Source organism: Camelus ferus, chromosome 2 (assembly GCF_009834535.1).
Source record: "Camelus ferus isolate YT-003-E chromosome 2, BCGSAC_Cfer_1.0, whole genome shotgun sequence".
Taxonomy (NCBI): domain Eukaryota; kingdom Metazoa; phylum Chordata; class Mammalia; order Artiodactyla; family Camelidae; genus Camelus; species Camelus ferus.
In genome coordinates, this window is record NC_045697.1 from 4923276 (window position 1) to 4948477 (window position 25202).

At 52.2% G+C, this 25202-nt stretch overlaps 1 protein-coding gene across 4 annotated transcripts in view; it reads right to left on the reverse strand.

Annotated features, from left to right (window-relative positions):
* Positions 1-6030: 6030 nt before the first annotated feature.
* STK32B (serine/threonine kinase 32B) overlaps positions 6031-25202 on the reverse strand; it is a 306224-nt gene continuing 287052 nt past the window's right edge. For all 4 annotated transcript variants that reach the window (XM_032493856.1, XM_032493852.1, XM_032493858.1 and 1 more), the window contains one exon: positions 6031-7901. In XM_032493856.1, coding sequence (XP_032349747.1) covers positions 7763-7901 — 139 coding nt within the window. In that variant the 3' untranslated portion in view covers positions 6031-7762. The remainder of the gene's footprint in view (positions 7902-25202) is intronic.

The following is a 25202-nucleotide window of genomic DNA, read 5'->3' on the forward strand; positions in this document are numbered from 1 at the left end:
TTCTTCTCAGCCGGCTTCCTGAAGTCAGGGACGCATTGTTTGGTTCACCGCATTCCTCATGACTGTTTTCTTCGCTTGGACCAGATTCTGATCGCAGGTGAAGCGCCAGCCGCAGCCACCCCCCTAGAGGGGGTGCTGAAGCAGACTCCATCTCAGGGGTGCCCCGCCCCAGCTGAAGGTACGGGCTTTTATATTCCCTGACTGGTGGGTTATTGGCTCTGGGGTGAGGGGTGGAAATGGCCAGGGGAGAGTTCTCAAGCTCTTCTAGTAATCTGTGCCAACAAGAAGGCTCCAGTGCCCAGGGGCTAGCCTGTGACAGTGACAGGGGCAAACCTGTGACAGCAGAGCACACAGGCCAGAGGATCTAGGGATGGATGCACATTGCTGGCGAGGGGCTCTGAGGAGGTGGGCTGGGCACAGGAAGGAATTTAGTGCTTTTCTGTGTATGGGAAGGTGCAAAAGTCTGGGCTCACTGAGATCATTTCTTTCATACGCACCTTAGCTGTCCAGGGCCTGTATCCAGTGCTTTCCCATCCTGAGTCCCCTCAGGTCACCGCTGGGGGTGGCTGCAGGGGCTAATGGCTTGATGGCAGCACCACTGGGGGCAGCTGCAATGTGATGACTTGATGGCCGCAGCATCCTTTGTTTACTACTGATGTGGCAGGCAATGGTGTTCACTCACAGCACCCACTGTGAAGGAAGGAGAGGGCAAAGGGGGTTCAGGGCTGGATGAGGCCTCAATTTCCTCATCTGTGAAGTCGAGATCCTAGCTGCATCCATCTGACCGGGCTGTGAAGGTTCCGTGTGTGCCCACGCAGGGTAGATCGCTCAGCGCGCCTCGCTGTTCCTGTTACAATTATTGCCCTTGTGTGTGTCAGCCTCATCATCTGATTTCGCTCTTACTCTCTTCACTCTCAGTTCTGTGACTTGTCTTCCACTTGCTGCTCCAGGCCTCTTCTTGCATTTTACATTTTGGCAATGATTTTCACTTCCAGGAACTCTTTCATTTTCTCCCTCCTCTTTTCAGAATAGCTTGTTCTGTTGTTTTATGGCTGTAATATCTTCGCAGATCCCTCTGAGAATATGGATTCAATCTTCCAAAGTTCTCTTCTCTCCCCTGAGCCAACTATTTCCTTTGGGGAGAGTTGTCTGTGCTAATCCTGCCCCGCTCCTCGTGATCTGCTTTTCCCCAAGGTTTGCTTGTCCTGGTCTGTTCTTATGGTTTGTCAATAAAGGACCAGACTGATGGTCGAGGTGGCTCAGTGGGTTTCTGCCAGATCTGTGTGATGCTGTTTGATCTCTTGGCTTCCCCACAAAGGAAGGCTGACATGGGCTTTGACCTGTGGATGGGGTCTGTCAGCCAGTGGCTTGACTTCAGCCTGTAGGGCTGGTACAGACAGACAGAGTGCCCCTCCTCCAAGAATAGGATTCCAATTTTGGTCTTGGAAAAAAAATGCAGCTACTGCTGGGGTCGGGGTTGGGGAAACAGTGTTGGGAGGGCAGATATCCAGCTCTTCTGCAGACATATTTAAAAAAATTTTTTTAAGATACATGCACCCCAATGTTCATAGCAGTGTTATTTACAGTTGCCAAAGTATGGAAGCAGCCTCAGTGTCCATCAACAGATGAATGGATAAAAAAGATGTGAGATACACACACACACACACACACACACACACACACACACACACACACACACTTTGGAATACTACTCAGCCATAAACAAGGATATTTTGTCATTTGCAGCAATGTGGATGGACCTGGAAGGCATTAAGCAAAGTGAAATAAGTCAGACAGAGAAAGACAAACACTGTATGATATCACTTATATGTGGAATCTAAAAAATACAACAAACTAGTGACTAAAACAAAAAAGAAGCAGACTCACAGATAGAACAAACTAGTGGTTACTAATGGGGAAATGGAAGTGGGGAGGGGCAATATAGGGGTAGGGGATTAAAAATAAAGCATTATCATGGGATTATATGAAATCATGTGTGTGCAACTTTTGAAAATTGTAAAGCACTACAGAATTTCAAAAAAATAAAAAGAATTTTAAAAACCTCTTCATTTTATAATAATTTTAGATTTACAGAAGAACTTCAAAGACAGCATGGAAGAGTTCCCACGGATCAATCATTTACCTCTCCCAGTGTTGACCCCTTACATACCCACAATACATTTATCAAAGCTAAGAAATGAACATTAGTGCATTACCATTAGCTAAACTCTAGACTTTATTTGGGTTTCACCAGTTTTCCCACTACTGTCTCCTCTCTGTTCCACGAGGCCACCCAGAAGCCTCATTCATTTAGTTGTCATATCTCCTTAGTCTCCTTGTAATCTGTAAATTCAGTTTTCCATGTCTTCCGTGGTTCTAATAATTTGTTGAGTCAGGTCAGGAACTTAGAGTTGAGATTTGTCCAATGTTTTCCCACGACTCCACTGGGGTTGTGGGTTTGGGGGAAGCACACCGCAGAGAGGTAGGGCCTCTCTCATCACATCTAACTGTGGGCACATGCCATCAACATGACTTTTTACTGGTGGTGTTAACTTTGATCACTGGGTTAGGTGGTGTCTGTTAAGTTTTTCCTCTGTAGCATACTGTCCATCCATTTCCATATTCTGTCTGTTAGACATGAGTCACTAAGTCCTGTCCACAAGGTTCTGGGATAATTGTCACGCTATTCCATGAACCCCCCACCCCGGCCACTCTTCACTGGTGGATGAATTGGTATCTCAACCAATTGTGATGCATTCTCTGGGCCTTTGCATTTGGGAGATACAGAAGGTCAGGGCAGTCTTTCTCACCACGTCCTGATTCAGAGATTCCTCCCCTCTGACCACCCTCCCTCTCCCCTCTAGAGCAAGGGACCACAAGCAACCAATGGACTGGGAAGTCTTTTAAATCCGGTTCACAGCAGCAGGTAAACAGCATGGAGCATCACTTAAAAGCTGGAGGCTGGCTGCTGTCCCCACAAGAAGTTTCTCTTTCAGGTGCTTTTCCTGGTGGAGGACAGAGTTTCCTTGTAGTGACAAGGGGCAGGGTGGCTCCAGGATCTCTATAGAGCAGGGACACAGGGCGCCAGCCTGGCTTGGAGGGATGGGGGGAGCGGGAGTGGAGAAATTGCCTTAAAGCTGCTTCCGTTAAGCAGCACCCTCTGCTTCGTTAAAGAGCTGGGTTTGTGATGCTGAGACAATTCGGGAAGGGGGCCCCCAAGACAACAATGCGGGGTCACTATTATGTAATAGGAAGTTCATGAAATTTGGATCCTGGCAGAAGGTTCAAATCTTGACTCTCCCACAAAGCATCTGGGTGGCCCCAGGCAAACTGTAGGTCATCTAAGAAGTTAGTCTTGCTCGTCTCTAAAATGTACACACTCCACAGAACGGAAACCGTACCAAGTTCCTTCCTGGCAGAGAGCGGGCCCGGAATGAGGGAGTTTCCCTCCCTCTTGTTCCTTCTAAGCTCTGGCCCCTCTTGGGACTCCAGGGGGAGGAGCAGGCTGGGCGTTGCCCACTGGGCTCCCTCCATGCCTGGCCTTTGCTGTGGCTTCTGGGAAGGTCACTGGCAGCTGTTTGACCTGAAGCCTGAAGTTGGCTGAGGGAGGAGGGGCAGGGATGGAGGGCTTACGGAGGGGGACGCGGTGGAGACTGCTTTCTGTAGAGATCAACTCGGACATAAAGCTTCCTGAAGCGGGAAGTGATGCCTCGCTTGGTAAGGAGCTCCGGCTCCTTTGCTTTGCACAGAGCCCCACGCGTTAACATGTGCACTCACGTGTAGCCCTGAAATTGACCTTCATAACTGCTCCGTGGAAAAGAGAGAGACGGAGTTAACCAGACCCCACTCATGGCTGTGGGAACTGACACTCAGAGATGTGGGGACTTGCTCAGAGCCTCCCAGTGGGGCCACGTGGTGCATGGTGGGGCTGTGATTTGAAGCCAGGTCTCCCACTCCAAAGTCAACTCTCGCTGGGCCAGTCTCAGACTGGGCGGGCTTGTGCCCGTTCCAGAGAGGAGCAGTGTACCCAGAGGGGAGCAGCCTCCCAGCCATCACTGGAGACTTGGGCACGTGGAAGCCACTGCAGACCTCATGTGCTGGCTGCGTGCTGGCTGCTTGCAGGCCGAGGACCCTGGAAGGGGAAGGGGACCAACCCATGACTGGAGCAGAGGTGACTCTGATGGACGGAGTCCCTAAAGGAAGCTGAGAGGCAAGTCCTGGCATGGAGGCTGGGAAGCATCAGGAGGCAGGGACCCCAGGGTCAGTGTCACAGCATGGAACCCTCCCAAGACCAGCCCTACCTCGTGCTCAGGTGCTTTGAGAAGGTGAGGGAGGAGGCATAAAGGAAAGAACTGAGTTGTCTGCAGCTCAAGAGCTCTGGGTTGGATCCACCATTAAAAGAGATTATAACAAGTCAAAGCTGTGTCCCTAATGGCTGGAGAGAAAAAAATGGGGTGGAGACAGACACCTGGAGGTAAGGGTCACCGTTCATGGTGGCCAGGAACCACGATGGTCAACACAGCAGAAGAATGACAACAGCTGTGGGCACTCAGCTTCATGGGGCGCCACTTTTCCCCGCCAGTGGGGACGGGGATCTTCTGGCTAACACGAAAGTGCACTGCAGTTACTCAGGTCATGCAGCTTAGCGTTTACTATCACTACAAATGTCAACCCTTTTTAGTTACTGGCATGAGAAGCCAGATATATTTTGGTGGAGACAGGAAAGCCCTATTGATGTCACCAATTTCCAGCTTCTCTTGTTGCACCTGAATCCCACATCAGAAGGCGAATCCTAATGCAGATTCTTGCTTGGGTACATATTTCTTTAATCAGATTGCTTTTTCGACAACAAGACTAGGACTATGCACTCTGGGAATGGGGGTTGGATGAAGGAGAAGGGAAAACTCATTTGGAACTTGGGACTCAGGAGATATAGCTCTTAAGGGGGTGGGTGGGGACTGGGCACTTCTTTGGTGGGTGGGGAGAGGCAGCCTTTGGGAAATCACTGAGACCAGAAAAGAAAAAAGGTCTGGGAGTGGCGGTGGGGCCACAGGGGATCCTGCCAAAAGGAAGTTTCACCCACTCAGAAACTCTGTGCTGGGCTCACTCTCATCTAGTTCATTCAAAATAGATTACCCCTCATGAGCCAGGCACCGTTAGGACTGGGAGACAGGAGTGGGAGGAGGAGACAGACGTGAAGATCTGGCTTCTCTTAGGAGTTTGGAGGCAAGGAGGGCAAGCCATGGGCAAAAGTAACCTTGCTGTGCAGTTGGCAGCAATCAGAACCATAAGTTTACAGAAAATGCATGAGCGAGTACATGGAGGAGATCCCACCTGGCTTGGGCTAAGGTTACCAGGAAACCCGGAAGTCTTCATGGAAGAGGTGGAATTGGCCCATGAGAGGCACATATTTCGACATGTAGAGATGGGAGCTGAAAGGCAGCTCAGGTAGGGAGGGCTGGGTGGGTAAAAGAAGGGAGGCGGCAGGTCAAGGCATCTGTATAGTTACCGTTCATCGGCACCCATGTGTGTGCTGTATGAAGGCTTGAGTGGTAACTTGAGGAAATTTTAAGTGTTTTTCCTTAGGTGGAGAATTTTCTGTATTTTCCTCTATTGAATAGATTGTTATCTTTTCAAGTGTAAAATAATGATGATGATGATGGTGGTGATGATGACGGCGACAGTGATGATGATGATGATGGTGGTGGTGGTGATGATGGCGATGAGGATGAGGATGACAATAATGGTGATGATGATAATGACGGTGGTGGTGGTGACGGTGATGATGAGGATGAGGAGGACAATAATGGTGATGATGGTGATAATGATGAGAATGATAATAACAAATTATGATCAAGTTGCATAGAGCCTTGAATTGCCAAGTTTGGTTTTATTCTGTGGGCAAAGTAATCACATCGCTGACTTAGACCCTGCCCCATGTCTGTATGTTTTTCATTACACTTGATTCTTGACTCTAAGGGTACATTGCCCATCCCACCCAACCCTGAATAAGAACAAAGTTGTGAAAAGGAATGTCCAAGAAATAGTTTATTCTGAACAAGGAACAAGGCTGATTTGAACAGAGCCAGGAAATCCAGCATCTTGGGCCACTTCCAGCTCCTGCCCCCAGATGCATGAACTCAGCCCACTGAGGGATCCTAAGTGCTGCCAGCGTCACAGTGAAGAGAGAAGCAGCCCCGTTATTTCCTGGAGGAGACAGGATGGTGCCAACAGCAACAAAGGATGAAAAGTGTGCAAGACAAGTAGACATGTGGGCAACACCAACTAGAAACAGCCTTGGTTGAAGGAGGAATAATGATAATTTCTTTCCTTTTTTCAAATAAAAATATAAAACCAAGTGGCACATTAAAAAGTCTCTTAAGAAATCTAAGAGATGGCACTGAGAGTCCCTAGGGTTGATTTATGATGTGAGTTGAACTTTCACAGGAATGTACAGACATCAGAGACTCCAGGAAGGAGAGTTCAAAGAATCTTAAACACCAGGCTTGTTTCTACAGAAAGCTGATTCACCAAGTGAGTAAAACAGGAAGGTTTCTTCAAATGATGGTGATGACGATGTTGACGAAAAACCTGCTACCGTTCACAGAGCAGTATTTGCTGGGTGCATAACACACGGGACCCTAGTTAGCTAGTTTCATGATCCCCGTTTTAAAGCGTGGAGACAGACACTCGATTACGTGATTTGCCTGAGATCTTCTGGTTCGTAAACAGCAGGGCTGGATTCTGAACACAGTCCTGATTCCAAGTCTAAGCTTTATCCCTGATAGCATCTCCCAATTCAGACAAAGGGCTCCCTGAACAGACCATAAAGTAGCTTGCTCTGTGTGAGCCCACCGTCCGCCTCGAGCAAACTGTCTAACCGCCGGGGCTTCCAAGCTTATCCACGTGGGGCTGCCTTGCTCATGGCAGCTGGAGGTCCTCTTTGAGACAGTGCTGAGGAGATGACTTCTCACCCTTCCAGAAAAGAAAACGTGGACAGGGACGGCTGTGGGACTGCGTTTTGGGAGGAACTCTGATGACACTCTCTGAGACTGACTGATGGTCCCGCCACCCCAGCACCGGGCGTGGGAGTGGGGCGGGAATGGAGACCTGCTGAAATTGGAGGTGCATCAGGGGAGCAGTGTCTCTGCTGCCCCAGGACCTCGGGGACCAGGCTGGTCTGCAGGCCACACCACCTTGGAAGGTCAGAAAGACTGGCCTGGCAGAGGATGCGAATGAAGACACTTCCAGTTTTGCTCCAGGACTGGGGAATGGTGTTCCCACAGGCTGAGCAAACACAGCAGATGCTGAAGGGCTGTGCTTTCAAAAGTACTGTCTTAAGAGCCAGGATGGACCGAACTGCGACGTTGTGATGGTCTAATTGCTTTGGGAGATGGGAGTGCCTTTCAAATATTAAGGTTATATTTTGCATGTGTAAACAATTGTACACATGTCAAAGGTTTTGCAGGTCTGCTACCCAACTGGAGTCTTCCAATAACCATGCGATCAGAGGTGGGGCAGAGAGCTGGTTCACCCCTCTGGCAGATGTGGCATATGGAGGCACGGAAAGGGCAAGGTGTCCACCGTCGTGCAGGGAACCAGCCAGGCAGCTGGGACCGGAATCCAGGCTCCCCAGCTCCAGGCTCAGGGCTCTCTGCATCTGATGTTACTGGGGGTGAGACAGGGCCATCACGGCACAGAGAGGGGCTTTGGGCGGTCAGGGCAGAGATGCTGCCATCTTGCCAGGAGCCGCAGCGGCGGCTTAGCTGCTGCAGCCGCGGGAGCAGGCGTGGGCGAGGATGTTGTTGTTGCGCCCGTCCTGGAGCTTGCCCTGGGCCTGGCTCCCAGCTCGGCCTTCTGTGTCCAAGAGCTGGCTGCCCTGGCCCTGCTGCCTCCTCAGCCTGCAAACAAGCACAGCACAGCCCGGAGTTAACGACGCAGAGCGGGGACGTCCAGGGACACGGCCGGCCAAGCGGAGTGACGGAGGAGCCCTCCGCCCACGCCCCCCGCTGGCTGGGGAGGCACACCCTGTGACCGGAGCCAGGCAGGCTGGGGTTGGCGCCCAGCTCAGCGGCCTCTGATGAGCCACTTAACACACGGAGCCTCGATTTCTCCATCTGTAAAATGGAGCTAATCATTCCTACCTCATGGCTGCTTGTGAAGTCTAGGCGATCATGTTTGTAATCTGCCTAAGTTCTCCCAGCGGGTAAAGGGGTGCGCCCCCATCATCTGTTCATATGACACTGAGGACCAGCTACCGTGCCAGGGAGCAGAGGAAACCCTGGAGAGCAAGACAGTCAGGTTTTCTGTGCTCATCGAGCTGACGGGGCAGACGGACACTAATCAAATTATCCCACAAATAAATATCCAAACAGAATGAGCCCCCAGGTTAGAAAATACCCCATGACAAACTGCTGAAGGAGTACGAGTCTGAGCACTGCGTTTCCTAACAGCCGGCCGCTTGGCCACCTCCCACCTGACAGCAGCTGTCAGCACCCCTCTCCCTCTGGTTCTCGAGGTCAGGCCTTGCGCTGCCCCCCCGTGCCCCCACCGCTGTCGCTGCATGTGGAGGGTGCAGGCAGAAACTGAAACTGAGTGTTTAAGGAGGCAGTGAGGCGTCTGAGAAATGGGAGGAACTCAGCCGAAACCCTGGCTCTCGGCACCAGCCACTCGGGTCAGGGATCAAGGGGCTTCTGAGCCTCAGTTTCCCTAACGTTGGGGACGATGTCCATCCCTTGGCAGGAGGCTGAGGGGAATCAGAGAATGTGCATGAAATGTCTAGTCGAGGGCCAGAAATAAATAATATTTCTCCAGTTTCTGCTTGTTTTGAAAGACGCGTTTCAGCTGGAATGTGCTTTTACATTAGTAAGTTCTGTTCAGCAGAGCGCAGGCCTACTGCCTGGCTTAGAAGAAAGAGCCGTTTTACCCCACAAACATCCGTGTGTGCTTGTCACGTGCAGGGCGCCGTGGACGATCCCCAGATGCATACAACACAGTCCATGGCCTCGGATGGATCACAGCTGTGTGTATGCATGTGTGTGTGTGCGTGTGCACGGGGGGGATGCTTGTGTGTGTGTGTGTGCCTGTGTGCACGCGTGCACGCACGTGGTGGGGAAGTCTGCTGTTTGGGACTGTGTCAGCATCTGAGCGAGTCCTTCAGGTGATGCTGAAACACCAGCAGCAACACAGTGTAAGACAGTGAACTTGGTGGCCACTGGCCCATGTCCTTTGTCCACTCAGAGGGACTAGGCCGAGGTGTGCAGTCCCTCTGCCTCTGAGGCTTGCAGCTGCCCGGGTAGGGGAACTGGGAAAGGTGGCCGTGGATAAAATAGATGACATACATCATCCTAGAAGAGGATGGGCTAGGACCCAGGAGAGAGCAGGGATCCAGAGGACCAAGCGTGCGGGGCGGGGAGAGGCTGGGATGAGGGAGGAGGTATGGGGCTCCCCAGGCAAGGCTGGGACTGCCTGGGGATCTTGTTCCCCTGTCCCTTTACTCCTTCCCTTCCATTCTAAGGACTCTCTCTGGCACCTCTGGAGAGAAAATCAAATCAAAAGTAGGGACAACTCAAATGACTAAGAAGCCTATGGGAGCGAAAGGGCAATGCTTTTACTTCCAAAGCAGGACGCTGGCGTTTGGCTCACAGTCCGTAGCGCTGCATAATTCTGTGGGTATACTGCAAGATAAAGGTGAATGCCTTCACGGGTTTCTTTTAAAAGCCCAAGCACAGCACAGATAGCACGACTATCTCTAGACTTCTGTTCTTCTCTGATGATAACGCAAAATAGAGTTTCAAAAGCTGTATAATAAAGAGTGGAGCAAAGATGAGGGAGTCCCAGTGAGGCAGAGATGGATTCTGAAATGTTGTATAGATGTGTAGATCTGGGAAGGCTTCCTGCAGGAGGCAGCATTTGAGCTGGCTTTAAGGATTGGTATGGAATGTGGGTAGCTGGAGGGAAGGAGGAGACTTGAAATGAAGGGACCAGAGTGAGGTAAGGGCAGGAAAGTCACAAAGAATATTGCAGGGTGGATCAGAGGCCTTTCTGGAGCCAATAGTTTGAGCCACTTCAGCTCCTCCTTTTGGCCAAAGCTATTTTAGAGTAGAGCTAGCTGTTTCGGGTCTCCCCGCCTCTGCGGAGGGTCATGCATGGAATACCGTGACCACGAGGACTGGAGGCCGAGAGCAGTGACTCCTTATAACTTACCACCCGGCTCAGCATGAGCCAAGGAGGCAGAAGCAAAAAGGAAGGACCTCTCTAGGGGGGCCCTATCCACCTACAGGTCTAGAAGACTGGATTCTAATCTAGTTCTGGGAGCCTCCAAAGCATTCTTCGCACTACATCAGCTCACTCAGCCACCCACCAACCACTCACATCCAGCCCCCATCCATCCATTTCCTATCTGTCTATCCATGTATTCATCCACTGACACAGCCGTTCATCTATCCCATCCATCCATCCACCCATTCCAATATGTCCAACCATTTGTCCCACCCCCACCCCTCCTGTCCATCCCTACTCACCCACCCGTGCACCCATTATCCATTCATCCACCCACCCACCTCCCATACACACAACCATCCATCGACCTCATCCATTATCCACCAACCATCAGTACCTCCCTCCACCCACCCATCTACTCCTCAGTCACCTGATTATCCACTTACTCACCTCTTCACCCATCCATTTCACCTATTCACTGTCCACCCATCATTCACACCTCCATAGACCCCCTATTTACCCAGCCACCTGCACACCTATCCCCCGCTATCATCTATTCATCTACTGTCCATCCACCCATCCACCCATCATCCACCCACCACCCTTCCGCCTATCCATTCTTCCATCTATTCCCATCCCTCCATCCAGCATTCTACCCAGCCATCTGATCAGTGCCCACCCACCCCATCCGTCCCCTCCCCTTCCACTCATCCTTTCCACCAGCACTATCTGTGTGCTGGGCTCTATGTGCCAGGCTCACCGTGAAGGTTTGGGAAGAAGGACAGAGAGCAAACAGTGAACATCCCCTGTCCTGAAGTCTCTGCAGGAAGGACTCAGTGTGGCACAGCCTTCAGGGCCTGAGCTTAGAGCCAGGCTGTCTGGGCCTATCCCTGCATCTGCCACCGACTAGCCTTGTCACTCTGGGAGGCTGGGTTCAAACCCAGGGCTGTCTGTCTCCAAGACCCCTGCTCTTTCCACTGAATCCTATGGCATTCAATCATTTCCTAGAAGGAAGAGAGGATGGAATGACTTTTAAACTCTCTGAAGGGATCAGAAAGGCTCATTTTGCTCAGATAGGAACACAAACACCCAGACAATGCTATGAAGCCATATGGTTAGCCCCAAGAGCTCACTTCCATGACTCGCCCAGAGCCCAGTTATCTATAATTCAGGAGGAAATGAAAAAAGGTTTTACATATCTCACTAGACGTAGCCCAAGCCTACGGATGCAAATTGGCGCATTATCTCCGCGATGGCAGGGACGTTTAATCTGCTTGGCCAGCTTATCAAATTAGTTGTCAGCTCTGTGACGGGAATTCTGAGCGACGGATGTGAACACGCTCACCCTCCCAAACTCAGGCACTAGACATCGGGAGGAAGCGCCCTGTGATGGAGAGCCCCATCAAGGAGAGCAGGGCGCATTAAAATTCCTAATAAATCGGGCTGGAGGCACTTGCAAAGCCAAGCACGACACAGGAATAAAACAAAACGGTGAGCAGTCAAACGAATTTCAATCAAGCTATTTCACACACCGAGGATGGAGTCAGTTTAACTCTGACATCGATCTGTAGCCATCAATCTGGAGGTGAAGGCTGGCCTCCTGGACGAGACAGACCAGCTTTCCTTTGTGCTGCGCGCTTTACGAAAGGAAAACATTTCAAGCTTTCACACCTATTCAGATCACTTCACTGGTTCTTCCTTGTGCATCTCCTGAGCTGGGTGGCATCACTGAGTGACACTGTGGCCTGTGGGGAAATGCAGGCTTTGGAGTCATCTGGGATTCATTCAGGACCCCAGCTTTGCCGTCACTGGCTGAGTGGTCTGGGGGAACTCACACAACTTCTTGAAGCCTCTCTTTCCTCAGCCACCTCATGGCCCCAGCATCACCTTCTTAAAGGAGAAGATGAACTAAGGCGCGGTATCCAGGGGCCTTGTGACAGGCACCTTCACCTTATGAAGGGCAGCCATCTTTAGGATGTTGATCAGTGTGGAGGTACTCCCATTCCACAGATGGAGAAACTGAGGATCAGGAAGTAAAGCTTAACTTCCTGCCATAGTTCTGATGAACATCTCCCAACAAGGAGGCTACCAGAGATGATTCTGCAGAAAATCAAGGCATAAGATCCTGCGGAGTGAAGGGTACTAGAATGGGGTAGACACGAAGTGGCCAAGCCAGAAGTGGGTGAGAAAGGACAAGAGGCTCAGGGGGCGAGAATCCAGCCCCACAGGTCACGGCGGGGTCCACAGGGGTCTGCAAGCCAGGGAAGGCCAGGGCATGGAACTGAAGACTGGAACTAGGTCTCTGGCCTGGTTACTGGTCTCTCCTCCTCCGGGCTAGGGCCACAGTGTGTTGTCTCTGGCTTCATGGCAGCCAGCCTGGTGGCCAGTCTTGAGCAGATGCACAGCCACAGTGTGCTGGAAGGATGGGCAGATGAGAGCAGGGGTGAATGCCCAGGCACGTGTCCACCGCTCATTGGCAGCGTGTCTGCACAGCTTGGCAGACTCTGTCTCAGCCCACTGAGGGGAAAGGATGCCGGCCCCAGTGAAATGCGGTAACAGGTGTCCGCGCTGGGCAGAAACTGGGTGACCACTGGTGGAACTGGAGAGCTCACAGCCCTTGTGGATGACAGATTACGTGAGTCAACACTCAGGGAGCTTTTCTCTTGTGGCTAAGGGAGGTGGGATGGGTTGTTATTTGGTGTGTACCTGTGCATGTGTGTTGGTTAAAAAGTTAAGGCAAGCTGATATCTGACACGGCACTTAATTGCCATCATACCCCACTGGTGTGCCAGCCGCGTACGTAGCTACCACTACTGGCAAACACCTGGGCAGTGCTGACTGACCACGGAGCAGGGGCTGCTAAGTGCTTAACACCTGGTGACTCAACGGTCCTGACAGCAACCCGCTAAAGTAGGTTTTAACACCCCATACTACAGATGAGGAAACTGAGGCACTAGTGTGAGGTCCGAGGTCACAAAGTGAGCATGGATTAGGATTCAAAACCAGAGGCTGTGCTCTTAGCTGCTATGTATACTGCCTCTCTATGGTCCATAAAAAACCAGAGTTGAAATTACCGGAAAGTTCTGGAAGGGCACACACCAAATGGAGCGATGGTTGTCTGGCTGGGGATGGGGGTTGGATATTGAAGAGAAGAAAGCCAACGGTCCCCCGCTCTACCTGTTCGTACACTGCAAGAATCCCTTCTCTGGCACCACAGCGTCTTGACCCAAAACCCACTGCCCACCTCCCAAGACAGCCCCCTTCATGTGGGAACTGCTCACATCCTTAGAAAGTTCTCCTTCATATAGAATTGGGACTGAGAAATCTGCTGCCCGACAGCTCCTCCCCACTGGCCTTCGGTGTGCTTCCCGTAATTATTCAGATGATTCTAATTCCTCTCTCAAGGGACACTCCTTCAATTCTTAGAAGGCCCCTGAGCTGACCATCTTCCACTGTTCCCCAGGTCGGCTCTCCGCCGCTCTCCGCCTGCTCCCCTGCCTGGGAGTCTGACTTGTAGGAATCATATCAAGGGCTCCCAAGCCCTTGGGCTCCCAGCTGGGCGTCTTGGTAGAAATCAGGAGCAAGAGCGGTCAAGTTTGGGCAGCAAGTCCGCCGCCTCCTCCTCGCACTGTTGGCCTGAGCTGCTGGGAACGCTGGAAGGTTCCTGCTCCGATAAGGTAGCCTTCTCCTTGGATGGCCTCCCTCTCCTCGTCTCTTTCAGCCTCCAGGTGGGAGCACCTTGCCTTCGCTGAAGCCCCAGTGTACTGTACAAACCTCTATAACGCCCTTATACCCGCAGCTTTGTAAGCCAAATGCCCTTGGAGCGTTTCTTCTGCAGCTCTGACCGACACAACAGCTTCCTCGTCTCCCGTGAGATGTCTCCTCCTTAAGTCGAGACACAGGATGACGGGCTGTTCCACTTTCGAGCCTCATCACTTACTGGGAGATCACGTTGTACGCAACACTTATCTCACACACTGAGTTACAGCCTTTGGCCAGGAGCATTCCAGTTCTGTCTGTTTTATCTGCTGTTGCCTGGAGGGAAACCTAGCCGAGGGGACTCTCCGGGTGGGCTTGGCTCCACCACGGTGCGATACAGCAAACCGCAGAGGGTTATCTCACTGAGCGCTCCTCTCCCTCCTACACCCGTGTGCAAACAGATGAGCTCTGCAAAACGGGAGAGCCGGCAGCCCCAGGTTTCTGAGCGACGGCGGCTGAGCTTTATGGACTGCGTTCCCACTCAGCACCTCCTCACTTAATACGTACGCCCACCCTTCCAGATGGAAAGTAACAACGCCCATCCTTAGGGCGAAAGAGGGTGAGTAATGGTGGTAGGTCACACAGCCCTTGTGAAGGGAGTCAGACCCAAATGGGGGGCTTGGCTTTCCCTGCTTCCCCAGCTCAGTGTGCCTCCCGCCCGCACGGGCAGACTTCTCTCTAGAAGCAGAGGTGAGGCCTTTTCTGTCTGGGCGAAGGATGAGGCTTGCTGGGCCCTCACTCATGAGACTGGGGGCCTGATGGGTGGGTCATCACTAACGGTGTTCACCACACATTCTGATGTGCCCCTCCGTGGGCACCCGGCAAGACCACGCTTCCTGGCTCCCCAGGACTGGGTGGAACCATGGGACCAGCTTTGGCCAATGAGTGAACGGAAGTGCTGCCATCAGGCTGGAGCACTGCCCCTGCAAGGTTCTCCTGAGGTCTCGTTCCCTCTGTCACGGTCACTGCGGTGTTCCAGAGATGCTCCTTCAGTCTGGGTCCTGGAGAGAGGAGGGGCGTGGGGGGGGCAGCGCCCCCTGGCTGACCTGTGGACACACAGTGTGAGCAGGAAACAAACCTTGGCTATTGTGAGCCACCAGCACTGGGACGTTTGTGCCTATTTAGGCTCAGAGAGGGGAGTGTGGAGGTCCAGACACTGGTCTGTTGGTGAATAATGGCCTCAGGCCAGTTCTGGGCCAGAGAGATCCATGGGGAAACCCTGTGGCTGCAGATTGGAGTGAGCTCTTTGACGGCCAAGGGGCCTGAGTCAGAGTCCACTTCGGCGCTGGTACCTCCACACCTGGGCAGGTAGCCCTCCCTGTCCCCCGTGCCCATCCCCGTACTGATACCATGGTCCACCTGCCCAGAGGAAGAGAGGTCAGACAGGAAGCCAAGAGGGACCACCTGCCTTTTCCTTATTAGCCTCCCCCTGCCCTCAGCTTCTGCCACTCCCTCTCCTGGACTCTAGTTACTTACGTCCTCACCCTCACTTTCCAAGTGGAGGGGAGTGGACTGTCATTATATTGCCTTTTCAGTGTTTTTATAAACCTTATCTCCTTCTCATAGCTACTGATTGGTCTAATGACAGGCACATGACCCAAGCAGCACCTGAGTTCTCCAATAGCCAGATTTGATTGGTCCAGGGAAAAGCACATGACCCAAGCTGGACCAATCAGAGCCATTTCCTGGGATACTTGAATTTGAGATCAGGAAAACATTCCCCTTCTTGTCTTTTCCTGTTTTATCTACTTTCTTGAGTTAGTGGCAAAGCGGGTCGACTCTGGAGCTCTCAGTACCCACATCTTCCACTGCGTAGAAAGAACTGGTTTTCAGTAAAAGAAAATGACTCTGGTGAGCAGGGAAGAAAGACATGCCAGGAGAAGGAAGGAAGGAAGGTTTCCAGCCCGGGGCCCAGGCACTCTGGGGCCACATCGCACCCCAGCACTTCCTGTGGGTGCACGAGCCCCCCAGTAAGCTCTCATGTCACTGAGGCTGTACGCTTGTCGTTTCCATCCCTGCAGCCATGACAGTCTCAGGGGCTCACTATTTACGCTGGTATCTGTCTCTCCAGACCCCTAGAGCCACAGCTTGTGCAGATTAAGCCACAGGACGCAGGTGTACGTTACACACACACACACACACCCCCGATAAACCTCTTGTAAGCTAAAAATATTCTAAGTTGAAAATGCATTTAACACACCTAACCCATTGAGTATCACGGCTTAGCTTAGCCTACCTTTAAATGTGCTCAGAAAGAACGCCTGCATCAGTTCTACTTGGACAAAATCATGTAACACAGAGCCTATTTTGTAATTAAGTGTTGAAATATCTCATGTAATGTATTGACTATTGTCCTGAAAGTGAGAGAGCAGAGTGGTTTCCGGGTAGGTGTCCTGGTTGTTTCCCCTCCTGACCGCGTGGCTGACTGGTGACACCCGCAACCCCGACGCAGCACCACGGGAGTGCTGGACCGCATGGTCAGCCTGGGTACGGACCGAAAGCCGAAATTCGAAATACGGTTTCTACTGAATGCGTATCGTTTCACACCATCATAAAGTCAAAGAAATCATGAGTCAGCCATCGTTAAGTCGGAGACCGTCCCCGTGTATATGTATATGTGAGCAATGGGGTACAAGCACATTATCACTCAGTTCATTAAACTGCCACTAATGTATTTATGTAGCAATCGTCAATACTTTGAAAATGAGTATAATTTTGTTTTGCATTATTTATTTGTAAAATAGCTTTTCTGAGAACGATAGGCAGGCTTACACTTTGGTTAAAATTTGAGCAAAATCAAGAGCTGGATGAAGCGCCAGCACGGCCAGTCTCCCGGCACGTGGACCACTCACTGGTCCCTGGCAGGCGTCTTCACTTCCCAGGGCCACCTGACGAAGTACCACCAACCGGGTGGCTTAAAACCACAGAAACTTATTCTCTCGTGCTTCTGAAGGCTGGAAGTCTGAGACCAAGGTGTCAGCAGGGCTCTGGGGAGACAACCTTATCGGCCTTTCCCTGTTTCTGGTGGTGGCCTGCAATCCTTGGTGTCCCTTGGTTTTTGGCAGCGTCACCCCGACCTCTGCCTCCATCCTCACATGGCCCTCTTCCCTTGGTCTGTCTGTCAACCTCCCTCTCCTTACAAAGACACCAGTAATTGGATTTAGGGTCCACCCTAATGCAGTGTGACATCATCTTAACTTCATTACTGTTGGAAAGACTCTATTTCCAAATGGGGCACACTCATAGGTACTGAAGGTTAGGACTTCAACATACCCTTCGGGGGGACACAAAGCACCCCGCAACAGGGGAGTCTCCGGCAGAGAACCCAAGGCTTTCTCATAAGAAGCCTGGGTGTAAGTAAGATTACAGCTGGACTAAGCAGTGGAAATCCACGTTAAGGACCAGAAGAGAAGTCACCAATTGTCCCTAAGCACTTATTTCAGGGCATCATACTGTTTATCTTCCACTTTTTACACACATTTCTAGAAATACCATTTGTTCACTTCACTTGGATAATTGAATAAAAGGCTCTAGGTTGGGACAAAGCTAAAATCGAGAGTCGGAGTGGTACAGTAGACAGAACATGGGCTGGAGAACCCCCTAGCGTGGGGTGGAATCCCTGCTGTTAATAAAACACCGACTGGTGGCCTCAGGCAAACGACTTCTTCTCTGCAGAAGTTAATACTTACAAATCAACATAGTAGAGAGGATTTACTTTAGATAAAATTTAACTGTATATAAAGCTCCAAGCAGAGCGGATGGCATGTAACAGGTTTTCAATATACTGAAAAAAGACAGCCCTATTTCATTTAACTGGCAAGCAATGAGTTTTATATGTAACAGGGAGAAAATCAGACCACGACCACCACCCTCCAAAACAGACCGTTAGATCCTACGTATAATGTTCAAATTTGCACACAGCCTCATTTCACAGAGGACTTAGGAAGGCCTATAAATACTCACATAAAAAATCACGGTCCCTCTTTTTTGCTAGAGAAAACTGAAGGGAAACAAAGATGGGCCTTTCAGTGATGTAAGCCTGACAGGCCAATGACAGCAGGTGCTTCTTAGAGAAACAGGGTTGCATCCACTCGGGGTGACCTGTCAGGGTCTGCATGTCTCCCTCAGTCTACTGAAAACCGGCAGCATTTTATTTTCTGTGTCTTTTGTTGGCCAAGATGAGTATGTCAGAATCAGCCTGCTTTTTAACCTGGCTGCCATTTCCTTTGATTGAGACCCGAGAGGCATTGACAGAGGACCCTGATTCCCGTGTGATTTGATTTAGAGTTTTCAGGGAGCTAGAATTTTCACGAGGCCACGTCCACCTGGGGCTGAAATTCTTCCTGCTGTTCCGGGTGACTGAGCTGATTTTCCCCGGCCCTTTTCAGCTACTTGGGAAAAGCAGCCTGGCTTTGCGTATCAGGGTTTCCAGAAGGCAGCCTGGCCTCTCCCGCCTGCCTGCCTGGGAGACACCACTGCAGTCAGAGTTTTGTTTTTTTTTTTCGAAATCAGTTTCCCAGACTGCAAAATGGGCATGAAGACACCTTCCCATAGACCAGTGATGAGAGTTGGGTGAGGCGACGCCCCGACGCCCAGCACACAGAAGGTGCTCTCAACTGTTAGCTGTCGGCCCTGTTTACCTTCACCTCTAAAACTGAGATCTGCACCACACCTGGAATCTCGGAGACTGGAGGGAACGTAAATGTGCTGGGCTTGATTTCAGAAGCTGGATTCTGGGAGTTGGCGGAAAAAGCCAGTAGGAAAGGTTCTCCCCATTTTACAGATTAACCTGGGAAAAGTGAGCGTAACCCCTTCCTTCTATTCCTAAGGGTCGCTGATGAGCTAAGAAGGGTGTCAGAGTTCTTTGCAAGTGGCACAGACTCTGGTAAAATCAAGAAGCCACTGAAACACAGCCTGGCCTTTGATGGCACAAATAAGGAACCCAAGGCTCCAGGGGGCTGGGACCCTGCCAGGATCCCCACCAAGAGTGGCAGGACCAGGACCTGCCCCATCCACCTGCTTCCCAAGCCTGAGATGAATGGAACTCTTCTGCCTCTTTGTTCCCAGCTCTCAGTGGCTCCAGGGCACTGTGGAGGGTCCCTATGTAACTGCCTGGGGACCTCCAAGGCTGGCATCCTCCAGGGAACCACCTGGGCAGGTGGAGTCAGCAAACTTTACGTTTCGATTGTTGGCCTCGTCATGGTCTTTGTCTAGAACCCCCACCCCCATCCTCAGCTGAGTGTGGCCATGGCTTGCTGCTGCTGCGTTTCTTTGGAGGAGTGAGGACAGACTGGGTGTACCATCCTGCACCTGCAATGTCCAGGTTCACCAAAAGATGGCGTCAAAGGGGCCGCGGTTATTCTCCGCCCAAAGTTTAACATGCGCAGGGAGGGGCCGTTTTGCGTTTTGATGCCATGCTTGGGCTCCAGAGCCAGACTGTGTTTCCCCACCCTCCCTGCTGCCTCTTAGCCCAGTGCTGTCCACCCACTCTGTGCCTGCCCTTCTTCGCCTGCGAAGGGAGGGGATAAAAGTAACTGGCTCACAGGACAGATGCTCAGACTGAATCTCATCAAGCAGGGGCCCAATAAAAATGAGCCCTGATGACCGTCTGCTCTGTGCAAGCCACTGCCCCACCAGGAGGCACTGGAGAGAAACCCCAAAGACACCACTGTGGAAAGAACTCCTTCCTTCATCTCACAGAGTTCTTTCCACCAAAATGGGAGCCCCATGAGAATGGGGGCCTTGCTCCCACTGTCCCCCTGGTACCCGACCCAATGGGAATGCTGAATTAGCACCTGCTGAACAACGGAGGAACACACGGAGTAGTCAGAGCCAATAATCCAGGGGATGGAAGATTAGCTTCCAAGTCCTTCATATTCCAAGTAAGGGCTGCAAGAGCTTGGGAACGGCGATGATGGTGGTAATTCTCTCAGGGAAACATGGTGAGTTAGGCGGATCAGAGCAGCAGTTCTCAACTGGGGTGACTTGCCTGCTGGGGAACACTTGGCAGTGTCCAGGGTCATTTTTGGTGTCAGAACTCTGGAGGTGCTACTGGTACCTAATGAGCAGCGGACACAGATTCTGCCAAACACCCTACAATGCACAGGACTTTTCCCACATCAAAGAATTGATGTCAGCAGTCATCAAGTGTCAATAGCGCCGAGGCTGAGAAACCCTGGATTAAAGGAACGTGCTCTAAAACCATAAAAGCAAGTACGATTAGCGTTAATAGTATTATTAACTATGACACATGCAGTATTTGAATTTTAAAAGGTAATGTTTTTAAGGGCTCCAAAAGGTAGCGTTCATGTGAGTTTTAAATGTTTCTATTTCTTTAAGAGAGGACACGGATAGAAAATTCAGCTCCTCAAACCCCTTTCTCACCAAGGGCTTTTTATGTTCGGCAAAACTTTTGTCACGTCTGAGAAGACCTTTTGGAAAAATCATCCCAGCTCAGATCTTTGGCTGAAAATAGGAGGTCAAGCCCCACGGTGCATTTCTCAAATGGATGGAAACTCAGCTGCGCAGGTCTTGGAAGTCCCGGTCCAGTCTCTGGAAGCAGACATTCCACCTGGCTCGGTGGCCTTCTGCCAGCTGAGACCATTAGCCAATAGCTGCACTTCCACAAAATCAGGCAGAGCTCATTTTAATTTTGTTCTCTGTTTAGAAACTGACGTCCAGAGAGGTCAGACCCAGGGTATCTCCTCCGCGTCCCCACAGTGACCCGCGCACGTCTGCATGCCAGCATCTCCTCTGCAGGCTGCGGGCACCCCGAGGACACGGGCCCAGCTAGATCCACTTCTGTGTCCCCAGGCCCCCGTCCAGGATTATGACACCTGTCAAAGGACTGGATGAGAATCTTCTATGGGAGCTGACGCAGAAGTTGTCCTGCCCCGTCCCCTTGGCACTTCACCCCTGCGGCAGCTTCCACGTCCCGTGGGAGGAGGGGAACCTTTTCTTTGCTCAAGAGCTTTCTCTAGTTGCAGAAGCACACTTGGTCCAGGCAAGACACATGTCGCTATGCAGGGAAGGGGCGAGTAGGAGCCTTCAGTAGCATCCTTCAACCCAAGAGGGCCTGGAATTGTAGATGAATGGTCCAGGGCAAAGGGGAGGAAGTGCTGAAGGGTTTGCAGTTCGTCTGGCTGTTAGCACAGCAGACACCATCTTGGGCCCATTCAGCTCCTCCTGTCCTCCCACTGACCCTGCCTGGGGCTGTACTGTGCCATGAATCTCCTCTCTGTCGTCAGGGGCTTTGCAGTTAGTAGATACTCTTTAATGACCACCAGGTCCAGATAGCTTCTATGCTCTGTTAGTCTCCAGAGAATGTTCAGGACCTTCACTGACGTACTCCTGGCACCCATGAGACAAGTCGCCCATCATAAACCAGATAGGGCCTTGACTTAGAAATGCAATCCCCATCTCTAAGCACGCACCCCCATACCTTAGGTTAACTGTACAATTATCCGCATGGCCCCTCGGAGGTGCAGAGTTCAGCTGCAGACGCTGCCACGTTGCCTTATGCCCCATCCGAGCTGCATGTAAGTCACCCACAACACACATCATGTTGCCTGCCCTGTTTTTCAGTCTCAAGGCACCTTCTCAGTTCGGTGGGCACGTTTCGTTCCCTCGGTCCTCGGGCACAGTTTTAGAGGAGGATTCTTGTGACTCAGCCCAGGACCAACCAGCGGATACAAGGTTTGGGCACACTGGTCTCCGGCAGAAATTCTCAAACTTTTGGGCACCAGAACTGCTTGACAAACATGTGAAAATGCAGGTCCCCACGCCCATTCTTGCAGCTTCTGATTCAGAAGGAGGCTGTACTGGTTTCCCAGGGAGGCTGTGACACAGTACCACCAGCCAGGTGGCTCACAACAATGGAAGTAGTATTGTCTCACCGTCTGGAGACCAGAAGTCTGAAATCAAGGTGTTGGCAAGGTTGGTTCCTTCTGGAGGCTCTGAGGGAGACTGTCCCAGGCCTCCCTCCTGGCTTCTGGTGGCCGTGGGCCACCATTGATGTTCCCTGGCTTGGAGATGCATCGCTTCAGTCTCTGCCTCCCTCGCCCTGTGTGTCTCTTATCTTCTTAACAGGACACCAATCATGTCGGAATAAAGGCCCCCTGCTCCACTATGACCTCATCTTAGCTAATTATATCTGCAACAACCCGATTTCCAAATAAGGTGCAGTTCCGTGGTACTGGTGGCTAGAACTTCAGCATATTTTGGGGGGGCGGACATGATTCAATCTGCGACAGACATAGCAACTCTAAATGCTAACGACTCCTGCCCACAGGAGATTCTCATAGGTACCCTTGTGACCACTGACTTCCTTCCGGTCCATCTTTGCTGCACCCCCTGCAGAGACAAGCAGGACCGCACACTGGAGCGGGACCACTCTGTTGCCAATTGACGGCCAGGCGAGTGGAGAATGAAAGGAGATGGAACTGCAGGAGGATGCTGGGAGAGGGCAGCGTAGTCCCCCGGAGCAGGAAGAGAAGCCTGGCTCAGCGTCCCGCATCCCCCACTCTCATCCCACTGGCTGCGTGGCTGATGTCGGAAAGAAGATACTTGACTTAATTTTCCCAGATACTCAAGTGCCAACACAGCAGGTGCTTCCAAAACAGGATTGCAGAAAGGAGTGCAGGATGAACAGTGCCTACTTTTTTCCTGGTTTTAAAGGAAAACACTTGGTTTCGGGCAGATCATGCCTCATGCACTGACGTCTCATAGACATTTTTGCAGATGAGAATCCACAGCAGGGAGGATTATGGGTGGATGCACTGTGGTCCCTTCCCGTGGACATCGTGGAGCAGGGATGGGGTTTGACATGGAGGGGTCGACGCGATGCTCAGACCAAGCCCTCCACCTGGATACTCTTATATGGCAGGTGGGGAGAGGCTGGGGGACAGGAGAGGCCTGTCAGCCTCAGGGCCACCGGGGAGTATCTCAGGTGAGCAGAGAGGCAGGGACGAGAAAGCGGGAACCACAGTCCGACCCACGCACAGCTCCCACCTTGAGCGATTTTCTTCCCTGCCTCCTCTTTTCCATATGCTGATCCCTGACCCCCCAGACTGGAATACGACTTCCACCCTCTCTCTTTATTTTGCTAACTCCTGTTAACTGTGCCAGCCTCACTTCAAAATCCACGACCCCAGATCTCAAAGGGGTCCTCAGCCGGCTGGGCAGTCCTACTACATTTCCCTAATCAGTTCACTTTTCCACGCGAGAAAGAAAATCTAATTGGCTGAAGCCACTGCAGAGTGGTGCTTCTGCTGAAGGCAGCCAGATGCAGCCCCTGAACGACACAAGGCAGGGGGTATCTCTCATTTTCATTTTCTTTGAAAAGGAAGCAACTTGGATTCTTCCGATTCCAAGTGGAAGCATCTCCTGGCGTGCAGCCCAACGTGCAACGCAGTCGCTACTGCCTGGGTTCCTCGCCCGTCTGCCTTTTCACGCGCTCACGTTTGCTACCCAGACACTCTCTGAGGACCCTATGGACATGCCTGAACTGGTGAAGGACCCCAGGCAAGGCTCCCTGGAGCCCACCATCACTTTGGTCCAAAGCACCCAAGCTGATTTGGGCAGAAGTTCCCAGGACTGGGTATCCATGGCAGGGAAGGAAGGTACATGAGCGTCAGAGAAGGCAGGACCACAGAGAAATGGCGATGAGCTTTGAAACCACTCCCCACGTAAGCCCTCGCCTGCCCCAAGTTGGACGGGCTGTGTCACAGAGGCCCTTTCTGTTCTGCTGGCCAGAGTGGGGACCAAGGAGACGTGGTCCTCCAGTGGCTTGGTGCGTGTGTCTGGGCCAACTGGGCATCCAGTGGCCCTTGAACCATAGCCGCCCAGGAGAAAGGACAGGCCGCCACCTCCCTCGCTGCGAATGCGGTGCTGCCCTGCCCACCAGCCCCGGGGCCAAAATCTAAATAACCCCGTCCCAGGTCCTTCACCTCCTGTGCCCACCTCCACGCATGCTTGGGAATTCAAACTTCTTAATCAGCTGTTGGTCCCTGCATCTGCCTAGCCGTCTCACTCCTCTGTGTATTGTCCTTGTTCCTGGACCACCACACCTTGCCCTCCTCGATCCTCAGGACTCAGCTGGGCATGACGCTTCTAGAAGCTTCCCTGACACCCAGGCTGAGCCTGGCGCCTGCTGTGGGAGCCACTGCCTGGGCTGCCCTTTTCCATGGCACACATCCCCTCTGCTGCTAGAAACCGGAAATGGTGGAACACTGGTGACTGCCTAAGTGTCAACCCGGCATCTGTCCTTCTGGCCCTCCTGGAAGGAGGGACGCGTATCTGACCATCTCTGCAAGGCCAAGGCCGAGTTGAGTGTTGGCCCAATGGGGCTGATCTGCTGTCAGTCCTGCCCGCAGGGCTTCAGCGCCCGCTGCACAAGCCCACCGCTGCCCCTGCCTCTGCCCTGACTAACCAGCCTCAGGCAGATGGGCTCCCAGATACTAAGGGCGGCTGGGACCAAGCCTGGGCCTTTGCTTCCTTTGCTGGGCAACCCCTGGAAGGGCAGCGGTGCGGCCAGGTCAGAGCCCCTGAGGAGCCCCTCGCAACACAGCATCACCCTGTCTCCTGCCTGCCCGTGATGCTGGGGTCCTGACACAGCCCACACCACCTTCCCTCATTAAATAATAGCAACAATAATAATAATCCTTTCCATGAGTACTCCTACTGCCGGGCATTGTATCAACAGCCTCGTTTCATCTTTTTTTTTTTTTAAATGGAGGTACAGGGGATTGAACCCAGGACCTTGTGCCTGCTAAGCATGCGCTCCACCACTGAGCTATCCGCACCCCCAGCCTCACGGAATCTTACAAAAGCCACACTGCAAGGGAGCGATTTCCATTTGGTCACTGCTGTACATGGGGCTCAGTGACGTTAACTAACTCGCCCCAGGCCACTCTGGCAGCAGCAGAGCCAGGACTTGGTCCCGGGTAGTTCCACTCTGGGGCTCGGCACGCAGCCATCTGTGGGCCTGCCTCTGCGCCTGCACCGTGAGGGCCAGCTCCGTCCTGCCGTGGCCGCCCACCGCCCACTTCCCGGGAAGCCCCTGCGGCCCAGAGAGGTGAAGGGAGCGCCTTGCTCAGGCCGCGTGGCTGACGCAGGGTTAGAACAGTGGGGGCCACCTGCTGCTTCCCTCCCAGTGCCACAGCTGGCTTCGTGGGGCGGGGGCCAGGGACCCCGATTCTCCCGGGGAGACCTTCTGCTCGTAG